This window comes from Macrobrachium rosenbergii, chromosome 18 (genome assembly GCF_040412425.1).
Source record: "Macrobrachium rosenbergii isolate ZJJX-2024 chromosome 18, ASM4041242v1, whole genome shotgun sequence".
Lineage (NCBI taxonomy): Eukaryota > Metazoa > Arthropoda > Malacostraca > Decapoda > Palaemonidae > Macrobrachium > Macrobrachium rosenbergii.
Window position 1 is genome coordinate 15,780,398 of NC_089758.1, and position 16,336 is coordinate 15,796,733.

Sequence of the window (16,336 nt, forward strand, 5' to 3'; positions counted from 1 at the left end):
ACTTTATCCGCACACACATACATACATACATACTGTACATACATACACACATACTCAGTTACCGAACAGAAAAGCGCCAACATCCAATGAAAAATATGTCCTTTATTTCGCAAAGAAAATTCCAAAGGATTTTGAGGATCACGGAAAGATCAGCTCATTGTTCCTATTCGGCGGGATCATTTATAGCAATATTTTTTACGGATGTGTATCCTCTTATAAGCAATGAAAAAATGTAAGATATATTAAATAGATTAAGTAACTTATAACTTAACATTGGTTTACGCTATCGTAATGGTTTAAGTAGTTGAAGTAAATTTTTGTTGTGGGTTAAACTGTCGTGGTTATTCGGATATTCAAGAATTATTACGAATGACAGGAGAACTCTTGTAGTGCCAGCTAAGTCTGATTGGATTAGATTGGATCATATGATTTAGGCCAAAGGCCAAGCGCTGGAACCTATGAGGTCATTCAGCGGTGAAATGAAAATTAAGAGCAAAGGAGGTTTGTCAGGTGTAACAGGAGGATAAACCTCGCAGTTGCACTACGAAAGGATTGATAGGAGAGGGCGGAAAGGAAGATGGAAAAAAGAGAATATGAATGGAGGAACAGTAAAAGGAATGAAAGGGGCTGCAGATAGGGGCCGAAGGGACGCTGCAAAGAACCTTAAGTAATGCCTACAGTGCACTGCGTGAGGTGCACTGATTGCACTAACCCCCTACGAGGGCTAAGTCTGATGACCCGGGAACAGGTCTCTGTTAGTTGGAGGAGTCGAGAAGTTTATATCAAGCTTCTTATTCCCTTGAACACCTTGCCACACTTTTACTTCTTTTTGCTAATCCTTTCTCCCTTTGCTTTCTTCTATTATTGTATGCTTTATAGATTTATACTATTCACAGTTTATTATTTTTTTTATTTGTTATATTTACTATCCCTAGATGTAATATAACTTATTGTTTTTGTTTGTGGTATATATACTTTACATATTTATTTTAGTGCACCAAGAGCCAAGATTATCCTAGTTTTTTGCTTGTTTATTATTTTAAGGTAATCTTTTAAAAGAATTGCATTTTGATTTGTGAGTATTTTCATTCATGTAAATAGCAGTACTATCCTTATGATTCTTTAAGTTCTCATTTATTTTTGTAGCACCTTAAAAATTGTATGCCACTGCTACTGAACATCTAAAGTAATTTAGATTATAATTTGTTTTTTGTTTAGTTTCCTGTATGCTTTAGTTTTATTATGTTGCTTAGTTTTCTTTTGTTTTCTTCCCTACCTTCAGGGCGCAGTAGTAGGCGTTGGGGCGGTAGTGGTATGCCCCCAGCATGACACTCAAGACCTGGTTATCTGGCGGGCATGTGGCCAATCACAAACACCACCACAAGGGGCCGGTTGACGTCGTCCTTCCTCTGGATGTGAACGGTGCCAAACTTGGACTTACCAAGGGCCTTACGTCATTACCCAATGGTGACGTGACCCTGAGAAGGGGCATGAAGAACCCCTTCTCCACGCTCACGAGAACTGGAGGAAGAGAATGGCGAGTTCGCAGTGTGGAAGATGTTGTTGATGCTGAAGGGGGCGACTACGGGTTTCTTGAGTACTACGCCCTGAGGAGGACCTCGTCGAGGGACACTGCCTTGACTGATTCTAAAGCAGCCTTGACATATGGAACGTGGAATCGACTTAATGGCTCTTGGGGCCAGTGGGATGTGCCGGGAACTGCCCAGTTCTATCCTGGAACACTCAACAGAGGTAGTAAATTAGAGCATAAGAGGATTAGTGACTACAACCATCGTAATTATCAACTTGATGAAACATGGCGACCGGAAGATATGCGTACTTCCACCCCTCTGTCGACAGCAGGAGGAGCCGACACCCAGCCTTCCTCATCCCTACAGCATCAGCACATACAACAGCAAAAGGTGGAAGAAGTGGACACCAACAGGAGGCCAGTAGTGAAAAAGAACTCCCTTCTCTGGCGCCTAAGGCCAGACAAATGGCGCGGATTTGATGGTTCTCTTCGTCGAGCCAGGAGTCGTGATGATGGGCTGGATGCTAGTCGTGTACAAAGAAAAGGGGATCTTGGTGCCTCTCAGCCTGATCTTTTAACATCTCATCGGGCCCCAGGAGATCCTATACCTTTTGAAATAGGTTCACCTCCACCTTTTTCCATATTGCCTCCCACTACCCGGCGTGCAGCGCACAGTGAAACCCTTCCTCGACGGTCAAGGCACTCCAGCAAGGAGAATAATGGTACCAGTACCCTGCTGGCCAAAGGGCGTCGATGGCTCAACGGTGCTAGTCTTGGTCGGGCAGACCACTCCAATAACAGGGGAATCTCGGAATTAGTGGTCCAGCCTGAAACTATTGACCCCCAAAAATTCACACCAAATAATGTTAGTTCCTTTTCCAATAGACAGAAAAACCTCAAAAATGCTGTAAATAGTTTAACACTCGGGGGTCACCGAATCTATAGCAATATTGAAAGGGATGGCTGGGATGAAGAGCTTTGGAGGAGAGGAAGGCCAAGGGCCAGAAGACCTAGGACTTTCTACCTCTTGGAGGATTACCTGTCTCCTGTAAGGACTCTCGGGGGTATTCCTCCTGCAGGTGTTGTTTTAGATGAATATGTTGGTCGTGCCCCAAGGCTGGTATTCAGGGAAATGTCTCGTGAAGATCCTCAGAGGCCTATACCACCTACACCAGAGTGGGATACTCCATCCCTGTCACCCCCTCCTTCTAGTGTTTTAAGCGGACACCAACCAATTTACCAGACTCACCACTCCCACATGGTCGGTGGGCGGAGTCTCTTCGTAGATGCCATCATCCCTTCGCCAGAGAAAAATGACAGCTCCAAAGTATATTCACCCGTGTTTTCCCCGAGGGATTCAGGGTATCCCCGGTTTGTGACCCCCGAGCTTGCTCTTCCAGAGCTATCTCTTCCGGACAGAGCACCTCCTCCAATCTCAGGACTTCCTCAACCTACCCATCAGCCTTCGTATAGTCACTCCTACAGGAGTCTTGATCGGGATGAACGTCGAAGAACGAAAGACAGTCTTAAGGTAAGGGGATAATGATGGTGATGAGTGTTACGTTATTGGTGGTGGGTAAGCCCTTGCAATTTGGTAGTGGGAATGATGTTTAACATATGTTTTTTGTCCATCGTGTTATGAAAACATTCGTATAACAATTTCACATATGAATTTATATCCCCTTTACATTCATTACCGCAACAACCATGAAGCGACAATTGCAAAGGAATTAACATTTACCGAGAAATGTGATCAAATTTGCTTAAGTTACCCAGAAATTTCACCATTTTCTGTTTGAAAATCACAGTTTTCTATGAATTGTCCAACAGTGAAGGGAGACTCTCCTAGATCTTTCCAGGTATAAAATATGAGGAGGAAATCAGTTTGAAGACTGATCTTTTATTTATTTATTTTCTATTTGATGCGAAAGTTCCAGTGAGATGGAAGATACTTATAACTACCATTAGGGCTGCTGTAATGATCATAATTCCCGTTTTATAAATATTCAGTAGCAATAGATTCGAAATATCGAATGATAAGATTATTTGGATGAAAAATGGGGGAATTTCATACGAATTTAAAAATCTGGAAGAACGTTTGGCAGATAAACATATATATGTATTATATATATACATATATATATATATATATATATATATATATATATATATATATATATATATATATATATATAACGCTTGATACGTAATCAGCGTGAAAATCAAGGCAGGCACTTCTTATGTAGGATAGAGGCAGACCTGACAGAAGTAGCATTAGAAAATACTTAACATTCTGGGGTCATCCTCTGGGATATATATATATATATATATATATATATATATATATATATATATATATATATATATATATATATATATATATATATATATATACACATATATTTATATATAATGTATATGCATATATACAGTATATATATATATATATATATATATATATATATATATATATATATATATATATATATATATATATGTACACATATATATCATGGGCGTCATAACTGAAATTAGGTCAGACGTTGAGCCTTAGTAGAGTTTAACAGCCAAGTTAAGGTAATTTGACTTGACGGAGTCGACCTTGCGGAAATACGGTTCCCTCTCACGGAAGCAAATATTATACCGTTAGGTAGAGCAGTTTGATATCGAAAAAAGAAGGGAAATTAGTGAAAAACCCGAACAATTTCATAATCATGAACGCGATGGAAGAAGCCGTATAAATTTAAAATATCAAACCATTAGATAAAAATAGACAATTTAAAATCTGAAAATATACTAAATACGCGTTGTCCAAGCTCAGACGAAAACAGGTCAAAAAATACAGTCTAATATAAAACATGACACAGGACAAAAGTTATTTTTGATTGCCGAAAAAAAACGATTAGAACGAAAATAAATTTAACGTCAAAACAGGAAACGTGCACAAAGGTTAGTTGATACGACAATAGGGAACACCAGGGGAAAGAATTGCTGGAATTACGGGCTTACGGAAGCCCTCTTGTGGTTAACGCGGGACCAAAATAGGAGCTTTCGGAGCTACAGTATGAAGTGGAAAGAGATTTATTGTTGGATCCAGTTGACTGTGTCCCATACAGAAGGGGGGAAAGAACATTCCATTTAAAGTATGGAGAGGAATATGGAGAGAGAGCCTGGGAACTGAGAGAGAGAGAGAGAGAGAGAGAGAGAGAGAGAGAGAGAGAGAGAGAGAGAGAGAGAGAGAGTTGGATGTGGCAATCGTGGGATGTATGCATGTATGTAGAGGGATACAGAAATATATACGAGTTAATCATGAGATGTAGACTACGTATTTACACACAAACACACACACACCCACACACACACACACACACACTGAAGGAGAGAGAGAGATGTACGAGTTGATCATGAGATGTACGCATTTACATACATACAGAGAGAGAGAGAGAGAGAGATAGAATTAGTCATGAAGTGTACGCATTTACAGAGAGAGAGTTTAAGATGAAACTGTTTATCATGAGATTCACGCATTTGCACAAAGAGAGAGAGAGAGAGAGAGAGAGAGAGAGAGAGAGAGAGAGAGAGAGAGAGAGATTAATCATGAAGTGTACGCATTTACGGAGAGAGAGTTTAAGATGGAACTGTTTATCATGCGATTTACGCATTTGCACAAAGAGAGAGAGAGAGAGAGAGAGAGAGAGAGAGAGAGAGAGAGAGAGAGAGAGAGAGAGATGGTGGTGATTCTCTTAATACAAGGTCTATCATCTTGGTATTTCTCAAGTTTTTTTTATGCTCTTCCTTGTATTCCGAGGTGTAAATCTTTGTACGAAGTACTGGAGTTTTTATTGATGTTTGGGTAGGTATACATTTTTATGCCATGTGTTAATGTTCGTATTCATACAGTGCCAGTTTTTCAAAGCAACACAATATCTAGAAATAGAATTCAAATGATTGAAAATATTTATTTTTATTTTTATAGGAAAATATCTTCCTGATAGAATTCAAAGATGACTTACGCTATTATTGTTATAACAACAACGGCGGCAGCAGTAGTATCATCATCATCATCAATAATAATAATAATAATAATAATAATAATAATAATAATAATAATAATAATAATAATAATAATAATAATATCATCATTTTTTCACTGAGATGGAAAATGAAACATTATACGCAAATTTGCATTTTTCATTCTAGATGTAAACGTTCCGAATGCAAACAAAGAAATGAACCTGTTATATATTTTAAAGAATTTGTGAATAATATTACATTAGAAAGTATTTGAAATCATAAGAAATACCTATACTGGCGTTGTGTTCATACGCAAGTGAATCCTAAATTGCGTCTGCTACGAGGCATACAGGAGAAAAGGACACTCATTTTTGGGCCATCCAGATAGATTAATCTTCCCTACCAATCACTTCCAAAATGTGAGAGGATTAATCTTCCCCACCAATCACTTCCGAAACGTGAGATTATATACCTTGAACAGTATTTCGAGAAGGTGGCTGGTCTGTCATCACTTGAGCGATGAAGCCCATTAAGACTTTCCCTCAAGACTTTCTGGTCTCATATAAGTCAAGTATACCTTAGTTTAACCAGACCACTGAGCTGATTAACAGCTCTCCTAGGGCTGGCCCGAAGGATTAGATTTATTTTACGTGGCTAAGAACCAACTGGTTACCTAGCAACGGGACCTACAGCTTATTGTGGAATCCGAACCACATTATGACGAGAAACTTGCCGAGTTTTCCAAGCCTTTATCAGTTTTCAGCGTTGATGACTGTTCCAGGAATTGACCAATTTATTTCGAGAAGGTAGCTGGCCTGTCACCACCTAAACGATGAAGCCCAGTAAGACTTTCCACTGAGACTTTCCAGTCCAATATAACTTGGCGAGTTTTCCAAGCCTTTATCAGTCTGTAGTATTGATAGCTGTTGAAGGAATTGACCAATTTATTTCGTGCACTTACTTGAGTTTGAGATGTTTGGGTAATGGTAAAACTTGATACGATTGTGTGTGAAGGTTTATGTTGTTAGCTCGTTGCACCCTTTTTTTTTTCAATCCGTGGCAGTATAAGTAATATAATGTGCCATATAGTTCCTGAAAATTTTCGAAGAATAATCGGAAATGTTGCTACTGATATGATTATTGCAACATCAGCATTTACTACTGCTACTACTTACTTTTAATAATAATAATAATAATAATAATTATTATTATTATTATTATTATTATTATTATTATTATTATTATTATTATTATTATTATTATTATTATTATTATTATTATTATTTTAAATCCTCCGAAATTCGGAGTAATAGATGATTCAAAGATATTGGCATATCGTATACTCGCATAGTCTGGAGAATGAACCAGACTGAACCAAATCGAAGATTGGTCAATTTCCTATTCATCATTTGAGGCCCTTACCCCCACCCCCCTTCTCTCTCTCTCTCTCTCTCTCTCTCTCTCTCTCTCTCTCTCTCTCTCTGTATATACCTGGCACCAAGAGAGTGTCTTTCCCCAGGCATGTGTGACCCCCACTCGTCAATTCCCAATTATTTGTTCAGGAGAGCGAAACTGTTACAGGCTGCCTGAGGTGTAGGGCTTTGGTCTTGTGACGTCACGCTCTCACCTCCCCAATCAATGGTTGAATTATGCGTGAGAGGAGGGAAGAGATTCTTCCGAAGAAAAGGTGCCTGTTTTCAATACATCCGTAGGATCCTTTTTTTATCAGTGTCGTGGCCCTAAGACTCAGATATCATTGGCTGAGGTGGGATTGCTTTGCAAATTAATCTGCAGTGTGTGGGCGTTTTGGGCTGCTCGGAGAGATCTGGCATCTCGCGGCGTTACCATGGCGACGGTCGTGACGCGGCGGCACCTGTAGCACCTGCCCGCCAGTACCCGCCAGAGAGTTGATGGGTATATACGCCTACCTGGCTGCCGTGTACCTGCATGTGGTGACGTTACCTGGCCGTTAGGTTACTCGCAATCAGCTGTTCGCTACTGAACATCGCGAGTTGTGCACACGAACAGTTTCCTAGAATTCACTCGGTCTTGTTTTTTGTGCTTCGTTCAGATGACAACATTTCTAGAACCATGATGGTCCTGCGGATCGTTGACGGGACACGGGAAAATAGTGGAGGTCAAATCTCGGCCAAATAAAGTCGCTGGACTTTTTCATTTCGTACAGTTGATAAGATAAAGAGTCGAATGTGTTAAATATGATCACAGAAGAAGGCGAGGAGATCGGAGGCTGTGGTACGATGGCGCTTCGTTGGGAAGGGGTGAATACAAAACTGACCCCTCTTTTATTATGGTGAGGTAGGGGGGCCTTAGACTGGTTTTGCCCCTTATGGAGGCTACCAGGGTATCCGTGCCCCCCTTTTACCATACCTACCCGTGGGGCCTACCCAGAAATAGGCGGGTGAGTCTCTACAATGAATATTTTGCGTAATAAGTGGCTGGAAGACTTAATATGCTGTGGACTACAATAATCGCCAGATTGCATTTTTTAAAAATTTGTAAACCTTATAAATATTAAGGTGTATACGACTCTCTCTCTCTCTCTCTCTCTCTCTCTCTCTCTCTCTCTCTCTCTCTCTCTCTCTCTCTCTCTCTTTATTTTCTGTTACGATGTGTTGTACGATGCGATATGTTTAATTAGTTTGCGCCCCGATCATCAATTATTGCACATATTTCTAGTATGAGGGGATTTATGGGGAAAGCTTCCTCTCTCTCTCTCTCTCTCTCTCTCTCTCTCTCTCTCTCTCTCTCTCTCTCTCTCTCTCTCTGTTTATTTTCTGTTACGATGTGTTGTACGATGCGATATGTTTAATTAGTTTGTGCCCCGATCATCAATTATTGCACATGTTTCTAGTATGAGGGGATTTATGTGGAAAGCTCTCTCTCTCTCTCTCTCTCTCTCTCTCTCTCTCTCTCTCTCTCTCTCTCTCTCTCTCTCTCTCTCTCTTCTGTTACGATGGGTTGTACGATGCGGTATGTTGATCATCAATTTTTGCACATATATTTCGTATATTTCTAGTATAAGGGGATTTATTGGGAAAGCTTCCTCTCTCTCTCTCTCTCTCTCTCTCTCTCTCTCTCTCTCTCTCTCTCTCTCTCTCTCTCTCTCTCTCTCTCTCCATTCAGTAACATGATTAATTTTATACTGTATTACGCACTGTCAGATTGTTTTGTGACGTTATTCTAAACACGCATTTGCCTGTAATTTAGGTATATTTTTAATATACATTGTAACAAGTAAAAATCTACTACTTTATTTTCAACACAAGCGTTTGTATACAGTTTAGATTTTTGGGAATAGTTTCACTTATGTGGAGAGAATTTTTAAAAACACGTGTTTGAATACAATTTAAGTGTATCGGTAATGTGAGACATGTAAGTTTGTTTTTGATTTAGGTATATTAGTGATGGATTCATATAAATTAAGTTAGGCTTAGACACGTGCATTTGAAGAAGCATATAAGACTTTTTGTTATGTATGGATATACTGCGTTGGAATACCTTTTGAATACATTTGTAACAAAAAAAAAAAAAAAAATATATATATATATATATATATATATATATATATATATATATATATATATATATATATATATATATATATATATATATATATATATATGTGTGTGTGTGTGTGTGTACATATTGATATTCTAACAGTAGTAAGCTAACGCGAATAATATGTGTCTGAATGAATGTAAATGTGATTGGTGATATATGCATCTACGCATGTTACCGAGTAAATTCGATGTTGATAGGTTGAAAGCAAATGAACTCATTTGCTTTGTACTTAGATGAATTAGCAGTGTTCATATACTTATGCGCCTATGCAAGCGTTGAAATAAAATGAAAGATAAATACAGAATTCAGTTGAAATAAATTGGCAATTTATGCACACATATGTATTGCGGGTTAGGGAGAAGTTAACGGAAATTATGCACATATAAATATGAAAGCATTAAGTTAATTAGCGATTAACAGCATGCGAGCGCAATTACATTAGAATGCATTTAAGTACGCCATTAATGCTTGCATGCTCGTATGCATCCGAACAAAGGAGAAGTTAATAAATTTCGCTGAAGAAACTGAGTCAGAATATACTTGAAAAACGTATTTTGTTATATATATTTATATATATATATATATATATATATATATATATATATATATATATATATGTATATATATTATGTATATATATATACATAAATACATACATACATATATATATGTGTGTGTGTGTCTGGATATCATATATTACATACATACATATATATATGTATATATATACAAATATATATAATATATATATTATATATACATACATACATACATACATCCATACATATCTATATAATATATATTGTATATATATACACACAAATACAAACATACATATATACACATACACGTATATATCTGTGGACTGGAAAATCAAGGAAGAAATTAAGCACCCGCAAAGATATACGCACGTCAAAAAGCAAAGGAGAGTGTGATTCATATCGGGAACGTCGAAGTGACTTCCCCCTTCGGTCCCGTTTCCTTATTTTAAAGTAACGTTTCGGGACACCAGCGAATGGATCAAAGATCGTGCTTGGCGCGGTGAAGGTTCGAGTCTTACCCGCTTGAATATTAGATTGTGTGGAGTAGAATAAAGATGGAGTAAAATGAAGACAGTTTTTTTAGCATTTACGTGGGTTCTCGTTTGCATGTGCGTATGTGTTAAGTAGAGAGAGGGTGAAGGGGGGGATTAAGAAATAAAAAGAAAGGAGAGAAAGAAGAGGGGGAGTGTGTTTCAAGAAATGAGAGTAAGAAGCTGGAAGAGAGAGAGAGATAAAATCCTGGAAGTTACGGCAATAAAATGGATGAAACCACTGTAACTAATTTCATGCAATCTTAAGATAGGGTATGACTCAAGAAAAATTTCATATATATGTATATATATATATATATATATATATATATATATATATATATATATATATATATATATATATATATATATATATATATATATATATATATATATATATGTGTGTGTGTGTGTGTGTGTGTGTGTGTGTGTGTGTATGTATGTATGTATGTATATGTTATTTATAATCACCAGGTCTGCTGAAATAGAACGGAAATAATAAACCATTAACATCCTAATATTTTTGTAAACGACTTCCACTGATGATTGAATTAATGAATTCGAAAGTATCTTCTAAACTGGATATTAGTTTCGTATTCAATTTCCAAAAGAAGAAAGAACATTTTGGGAAGTTTAGTCGGTAACATCACAGCAAAGGAGTTAGATTTGTCAACACACTTTAAAAACTTTCGTTTTCTGTAATCTTATTTATTTTCACTCGGTAAAAAAATTTACTTCGCGCCTTAAACAGTCTCAATTTCAAGTAAAGGGTTCATTTCATTCAAATTCTGAAAACGTTCTTTTCAGGAAATGGTATGATTCATTTCCCACACTGAGCAGTTCCAGTCTTACGTGCTGGGTGCATTAATTAATTTTAGTCATTTCTAATTATTTTTACGCCGGGACTCTGATGGGTACATTAATTTACAAGTAACGGGTACATTGAGTTACAGGCAATGCGTATATCCTCTTTAGTTCTTAAGCAATGTAAGCATCGGGTCATGATTTGGTTAATTGAACGTATTCGTCAGATTTCATGCATACGATGATTTTCAAAAGAACGTAAGTAAATCTCAAGTGGTTCATGGCAGTTATTAATGTAAAACCATTTCGCGAGATGTTTAGATTCAATTTATTGTAATGGCTTGTTCTTTTCATGCAAATGTTAGCGGTCTGAAAACATGGAAGTCAAGGAAATGTAATGATATACTATTGATGAGGATTATGATCATCTTGAAGTCTTGCCCACACAGGTGCTGGCGTGCGACCGCATGCACACACGCGCGCGCGTACACACACACACACACAAACACACACACACACACACACACACACACACATATATATATATATATATATATATGCATTTCCTTGGCTCCGATGTCTTCAGATTTTTAACATTTGCATGAAGTAAACAATCTATTACTTGCATTTGAATTTAATTTAAACCACATGGAATAGTTTTATGTTACTGAGTGCAATAATTCACTAACATTTACTCATGTGTGTATATATATGTATATATATATATATATATATATATATATATATATATATATATATATATATATATATATATATATATATATATATATATATATATATATATATATATATATATATATATATATTAGACTTTTGCCCAAGTAGTACGCACCAATGCAAACAGTAGCACCTAAACACTAAACGCCCGCTGAAAGTCGACGTTGGAAGAGTAGTCGACCTGGCATTACGGATGCAAATGTAAACATTAGTGCGAAGCTGGGAACGTTTGTGGGAAGCAAGAGAACAGCGCAAGAATCTTTAGAAAAGTCTGTGTGGAGAGAGAGAGAGAGAGAGAGAGAGAGAGAGAGAGAGAGAGAGAGAGAAAGCACACTGGGGGCCGGAAAAGGCACCTTCCTGGAAGATGCCGCTTGCCGGATTTGCTTCTTTTTGATGGGAAGCTTCGAAAATGGGAATAATAGATCGTTGGAGATTCATTCCGCGGATAATTTTTTCCTTTTTGCTTTTCTATTTTAAATTTGTTCTTGGTCCCCTGAGGTTGAGTGGCATAGATTTATGCTCGGTATTAAGAGATGAGGAAGTGGACGCGTAAGTGGAAATGCGAAATTGGAAGAGAAAAAAATAACTGTTGTGGAGTTCACATGATGGAAAGATCTCTCTCTCTCTCTCTCTCTCTCTCTCTCTCTCTCTCTCTCTCTCTCTCTCTCTGGCGTTGTTTTTGCTATTCACATCTTCATTGCCAAGTTCTAAATCAAAAGTTGCGTAATGATTGCCATTAAGAAACTTTCAGTTTAGAATACAAATCGTCTGTATACGTATTGCAAGGAAGCCATCTATTCCTAATAACAGCTGGTCTTCTATATTAGATGGAAAAATCATAAATATGAGAAGCAGTCTCCCGACTTTTTTTTTCTTCTTCTTTTTGGGATAAGGCTTCAATATCTGGCAGAGGCTTTCGTTTTTTGCGTCCCTCGAGTCATCTTTTTGGCAGAGGACCTTCGAAATTGTGAAGGAATCCTTCTCCCAGACACAGGGAAAGTCTCCAGGCTAATCAAGAAAATTTTCCCTTTTTGGATGTCCCCCGCAAGGGGGCTAGTGCTGTCAGTGCACCTCACGCGGTGCACTGTAGACGTTGCTTAAGGTTCTTAGGAGTGTCCCTTCTGCCCGTAGTTGCAACCCCTTTCACTCCTTTTACTCGACCTCCGTTCATTTTCTCTTTCTTCCGTCTTACTTGCCACCTTCTCCTAACAGTTGATTCATAGCGCAACTGCCAGGTTTTCCTCCTGTTACACCTTTCAAACTTTTTTACTCAATTTCCATTTGAGCGGTGAATGACCTCATAGGTCTCAGCGCTCGGCCTTTGGTCTAAATTCTATATTCTATTCTATCTTTTTGGATGCCGTGTTTTATGTGGTGTATTCTGGTTCCCCGTAAGCAATATAGCAGCGTTCTTCCATAGAATTATTACTTTCTGATTCACTTGAATGCCTTTGTAATTTCTTATCAGTGACGATAAGTCACCCTTTTCAAGAAGTAAAACAACCCGTCATTTTTTTTTTTTTTTTTATATTTCTTGTTAACGGTGTTTTTCAGTTTCCCAATAAAGCCTTTTCCTTTTCCTTTTCCTTGATGACATCAAGGTCTTCCTCATTAACCCTTCAGTTCCGTGAAAAATGCTTTCCATTTTCTGTCTGAAGCTTCCTGGTTTTTTTTTTTTTTTTTTTTTTTTTTTTTAAGAGAGACTTCGTTTTACAGGAGAGTAATTCCAATCTTTATTTTTTCATTGCGTTCATTAAACCTATGAGTAAGACCCTGATTGTGTACTACAGAGGGCCTCCATTTTTAAAAGAAGCTCGAGCTGTTTTTTTACTTTTTTTAATTCTCTTATTTCACCGAGGAATTAGATTTTAGAAATAGCTTATTGTTCCATTCATAAGACATATCTTGTGTCATGAAAGTCTTGTCTCTGACAAAGAGCCTTTGTCAGAAAAAGTTCTTCTTTTGGCAGAACAGAGGCTATCATTTTTGACAGATAAGTGATAGTTGACAAAGCATTGTTTGATTTTTTGCACTTACAGAATTGTTTATGAAGACGTGTTAAGTAATTGTGATTGAGCAGGGTGTTGTTTCGTTTGATAATTGTTAGAAATTTGAAAGCGACTTCGTATCTCTCTTCTACTCTTCTCTTTGGAAAATTAGATTCAAGAAGGATCTGTTCCCCATGGGGGGTTAGTGCCGTCAGTGCACTTCATGCGGTGCACTGTAGGCATTACTTAAGCTCTTTGCAGCGTCCCGTCGGCCTCTAGCTGCAACCCCTTTCGTTCCTTTTACTGTACCTCCTTTCGTATTCTCTGTCTTCCATCTTACTTTCCACCCTCTCCTAACAACTGATTCATACTGCAACTGCGAGGTTTTCCTCCTGTTACACCTTTCAAACTTTTCCTGTCAGTTTCCGTTTCAGCGCTGAATGACCTCATTGGTCCCAGTGCTTGGCCTTTGGCCTAAATTCTATATTCAGTTCAGTTCAAGAAGGATCTGCGTATTAAAGAAAGATACTCACGAAGAAGCACATGTATATTGCTAAGATTGCTAAAGAATGAAACGAAAAAGTATTAACGAACGGGATGTCATTAACGAATGTAGGTTTAGGGCTGAATAAATGATCCATATTCAGTTTATATGTAGGTTTAGCTCTTTGACTGATAGCAACATCTGAATGATATTCTCATAAATATTTTCCTACTAAATAGTGCAATTTTCTCATGTGTCATCCGACTCATATGAAGCAACTTCAAAACTCCCGGCATCCTTTGACTAATGCAAGAAATGTTTTCCAAATTTGACAGTAGCAATTTGCGAATGATATTCTCAAACATTTTTCGTTTTAATTGTGCCATTGTCTCATGCGTCATCAGATTCTATAAATAGTCACTGAAAAATTCCCAGAATCCAATGACTAACTCAATAGGGTCGAAGGTAACAGTTCCATAGAGAGTTCTTTTTTCATCTAAAGTCCAAATAGCTTTAAAGGTTTATTCTGTGTTTTGACTGTCTTCTTTTTCTGAGAGAGAGAGAGAGAGAGAGAGAGAGAGAGAGAGAGAGAGAGAGAGAGATGGCTAATACATACTATTAAAATTATAAGAGAAAGGCAGAAATTATGATTAAAAGGAATTTTCGGACAGATTAGATGGCGATAGTTGACGAGCACCGCCTCTTGCAGAAGCTGATGAATTATTTCATTTAGTGTTCTAACATGTAACATTCTGACTAGAAATTAACCGTTCCCAAACAGAAATTAATAATATGGCGATAAAAATAAGTTATTTATATCATAATTTGTTTTTGCATGAATTTACGTGTTCCAAGTCCTTGTTTGAAAGAATTCTAAATGTGTAAATTATATCCTGTGCAGGATTATATCTTATTTTGACGAAGTCGTCCAACAGATGCTTAAGTCAAATAGGATACAGCAATACAAAAATCATTGGTATTTATTACATCTTAGCCAAATCTCTGAACCATTTAGGGACAAGTAGTCTTTTCCTGTAACAGTGATCTATGAAATTAAAAAGTGCCATAAAAACACAATTTACACGAAAAAAATTTCCATTAAGCAACTTCTTAATGTTTAGGAACAAAATATTCAGGAACAAAATATTTAGAAACAAGTAGTCTGTTACTGTAACAGACATCTGTGAAGTTAAAAGGACCATGAACACAAAATTTACACGAAAAAAGAAATTATATTTCTGTTAAAACTCCTGTAAACCTGATCACTGGTGAATGGACTTGGTAGGTGAGTGACAAGCGATAAAAATAAGTTATTTATATCATAATTTGTTTTTGCATGAATTTACGTGTTCCAAGTCCTTGTTTGAAAGAATTCTAAATGTGTAAATTATATCCTGTGCAGGATTATATCTTATTTTGACGAAGTCGTCCAACAGATGCTTAAGTCAAATAGGATAAAGCAATACAAAAATCATTGGTATTTATTACATCTTAGCCAAATCTCTGAACCATTTAGGGACAAGTAGTCTTTTCCTGTAACAGTGATCTATGAAATTAAAAAGTGCCATAAAAACACAATTTACACGAAAAAAAATTTCCATTAAGCAACTTCTTAATGTTTAGGAACAAAATATTCAGGAACAAAATATTTAGAAACAAGTAGTCTGTTACTGTAACAGACATCTGTGAAGTTAAAAAGGACCATGAACACAAAATTTACACGAAAAAGAAATTATATTTCTGTTAAGAAACTCCTGTAAACCTGATCACTGGTGAATGTGAAGACTTGGTAGGTGAGTGACAAGTGTATTTGTACGTCATATTTAGGTGTGGTACTTTCATTGGTGGCATGTAGAGACGGGGGTTGTTTTGTGGCTGAAAGTGGTCACAAAACAAACGCCTTCTACGTATTACCAACAACACTACACCTGTATATGGCTTAGAAATACACGCTTTGCCACACCTGTGTATGCCGAACGAATACACCTGTCACTTATTATACTATACACTTACCCGTCATCGAGGTTACAGACGTTTAATAATAGAAATAAAGTGTATGGTTTCGGCGTTTTTATGGGCCTGTTTAACTTAATTGAGGAACAAATACATATTCATTAAAAAAA

The 16,336-nt window shown here is 37.1% G+C and overlaps 1 protein-coding gene across 1 annotated transcript in view; it reads left to right on the forward strand.

Moving 5' to 3' along the window:
* Positions 1 to 16,336, forward strand: part of LOC136848145 (uncharacterized) — a 307,270-nt gene that overhangs the window by 185,893 nt on the left and 105,041 nt on the right. The window contains exon 2 of the mRNA XM_067120423.1: positions 1,283 to 3,062. Coding sequence (XP_066976524.1) covers positions 1,326 to 3,062 — 1,737 coding nt within the window. The 5' untranslated portion in view covers positions 1,283 to 1,325. The remainder of the gene's footprint in view (positions 1 to 1,282; positions 3,063 to 16,336) is intronic.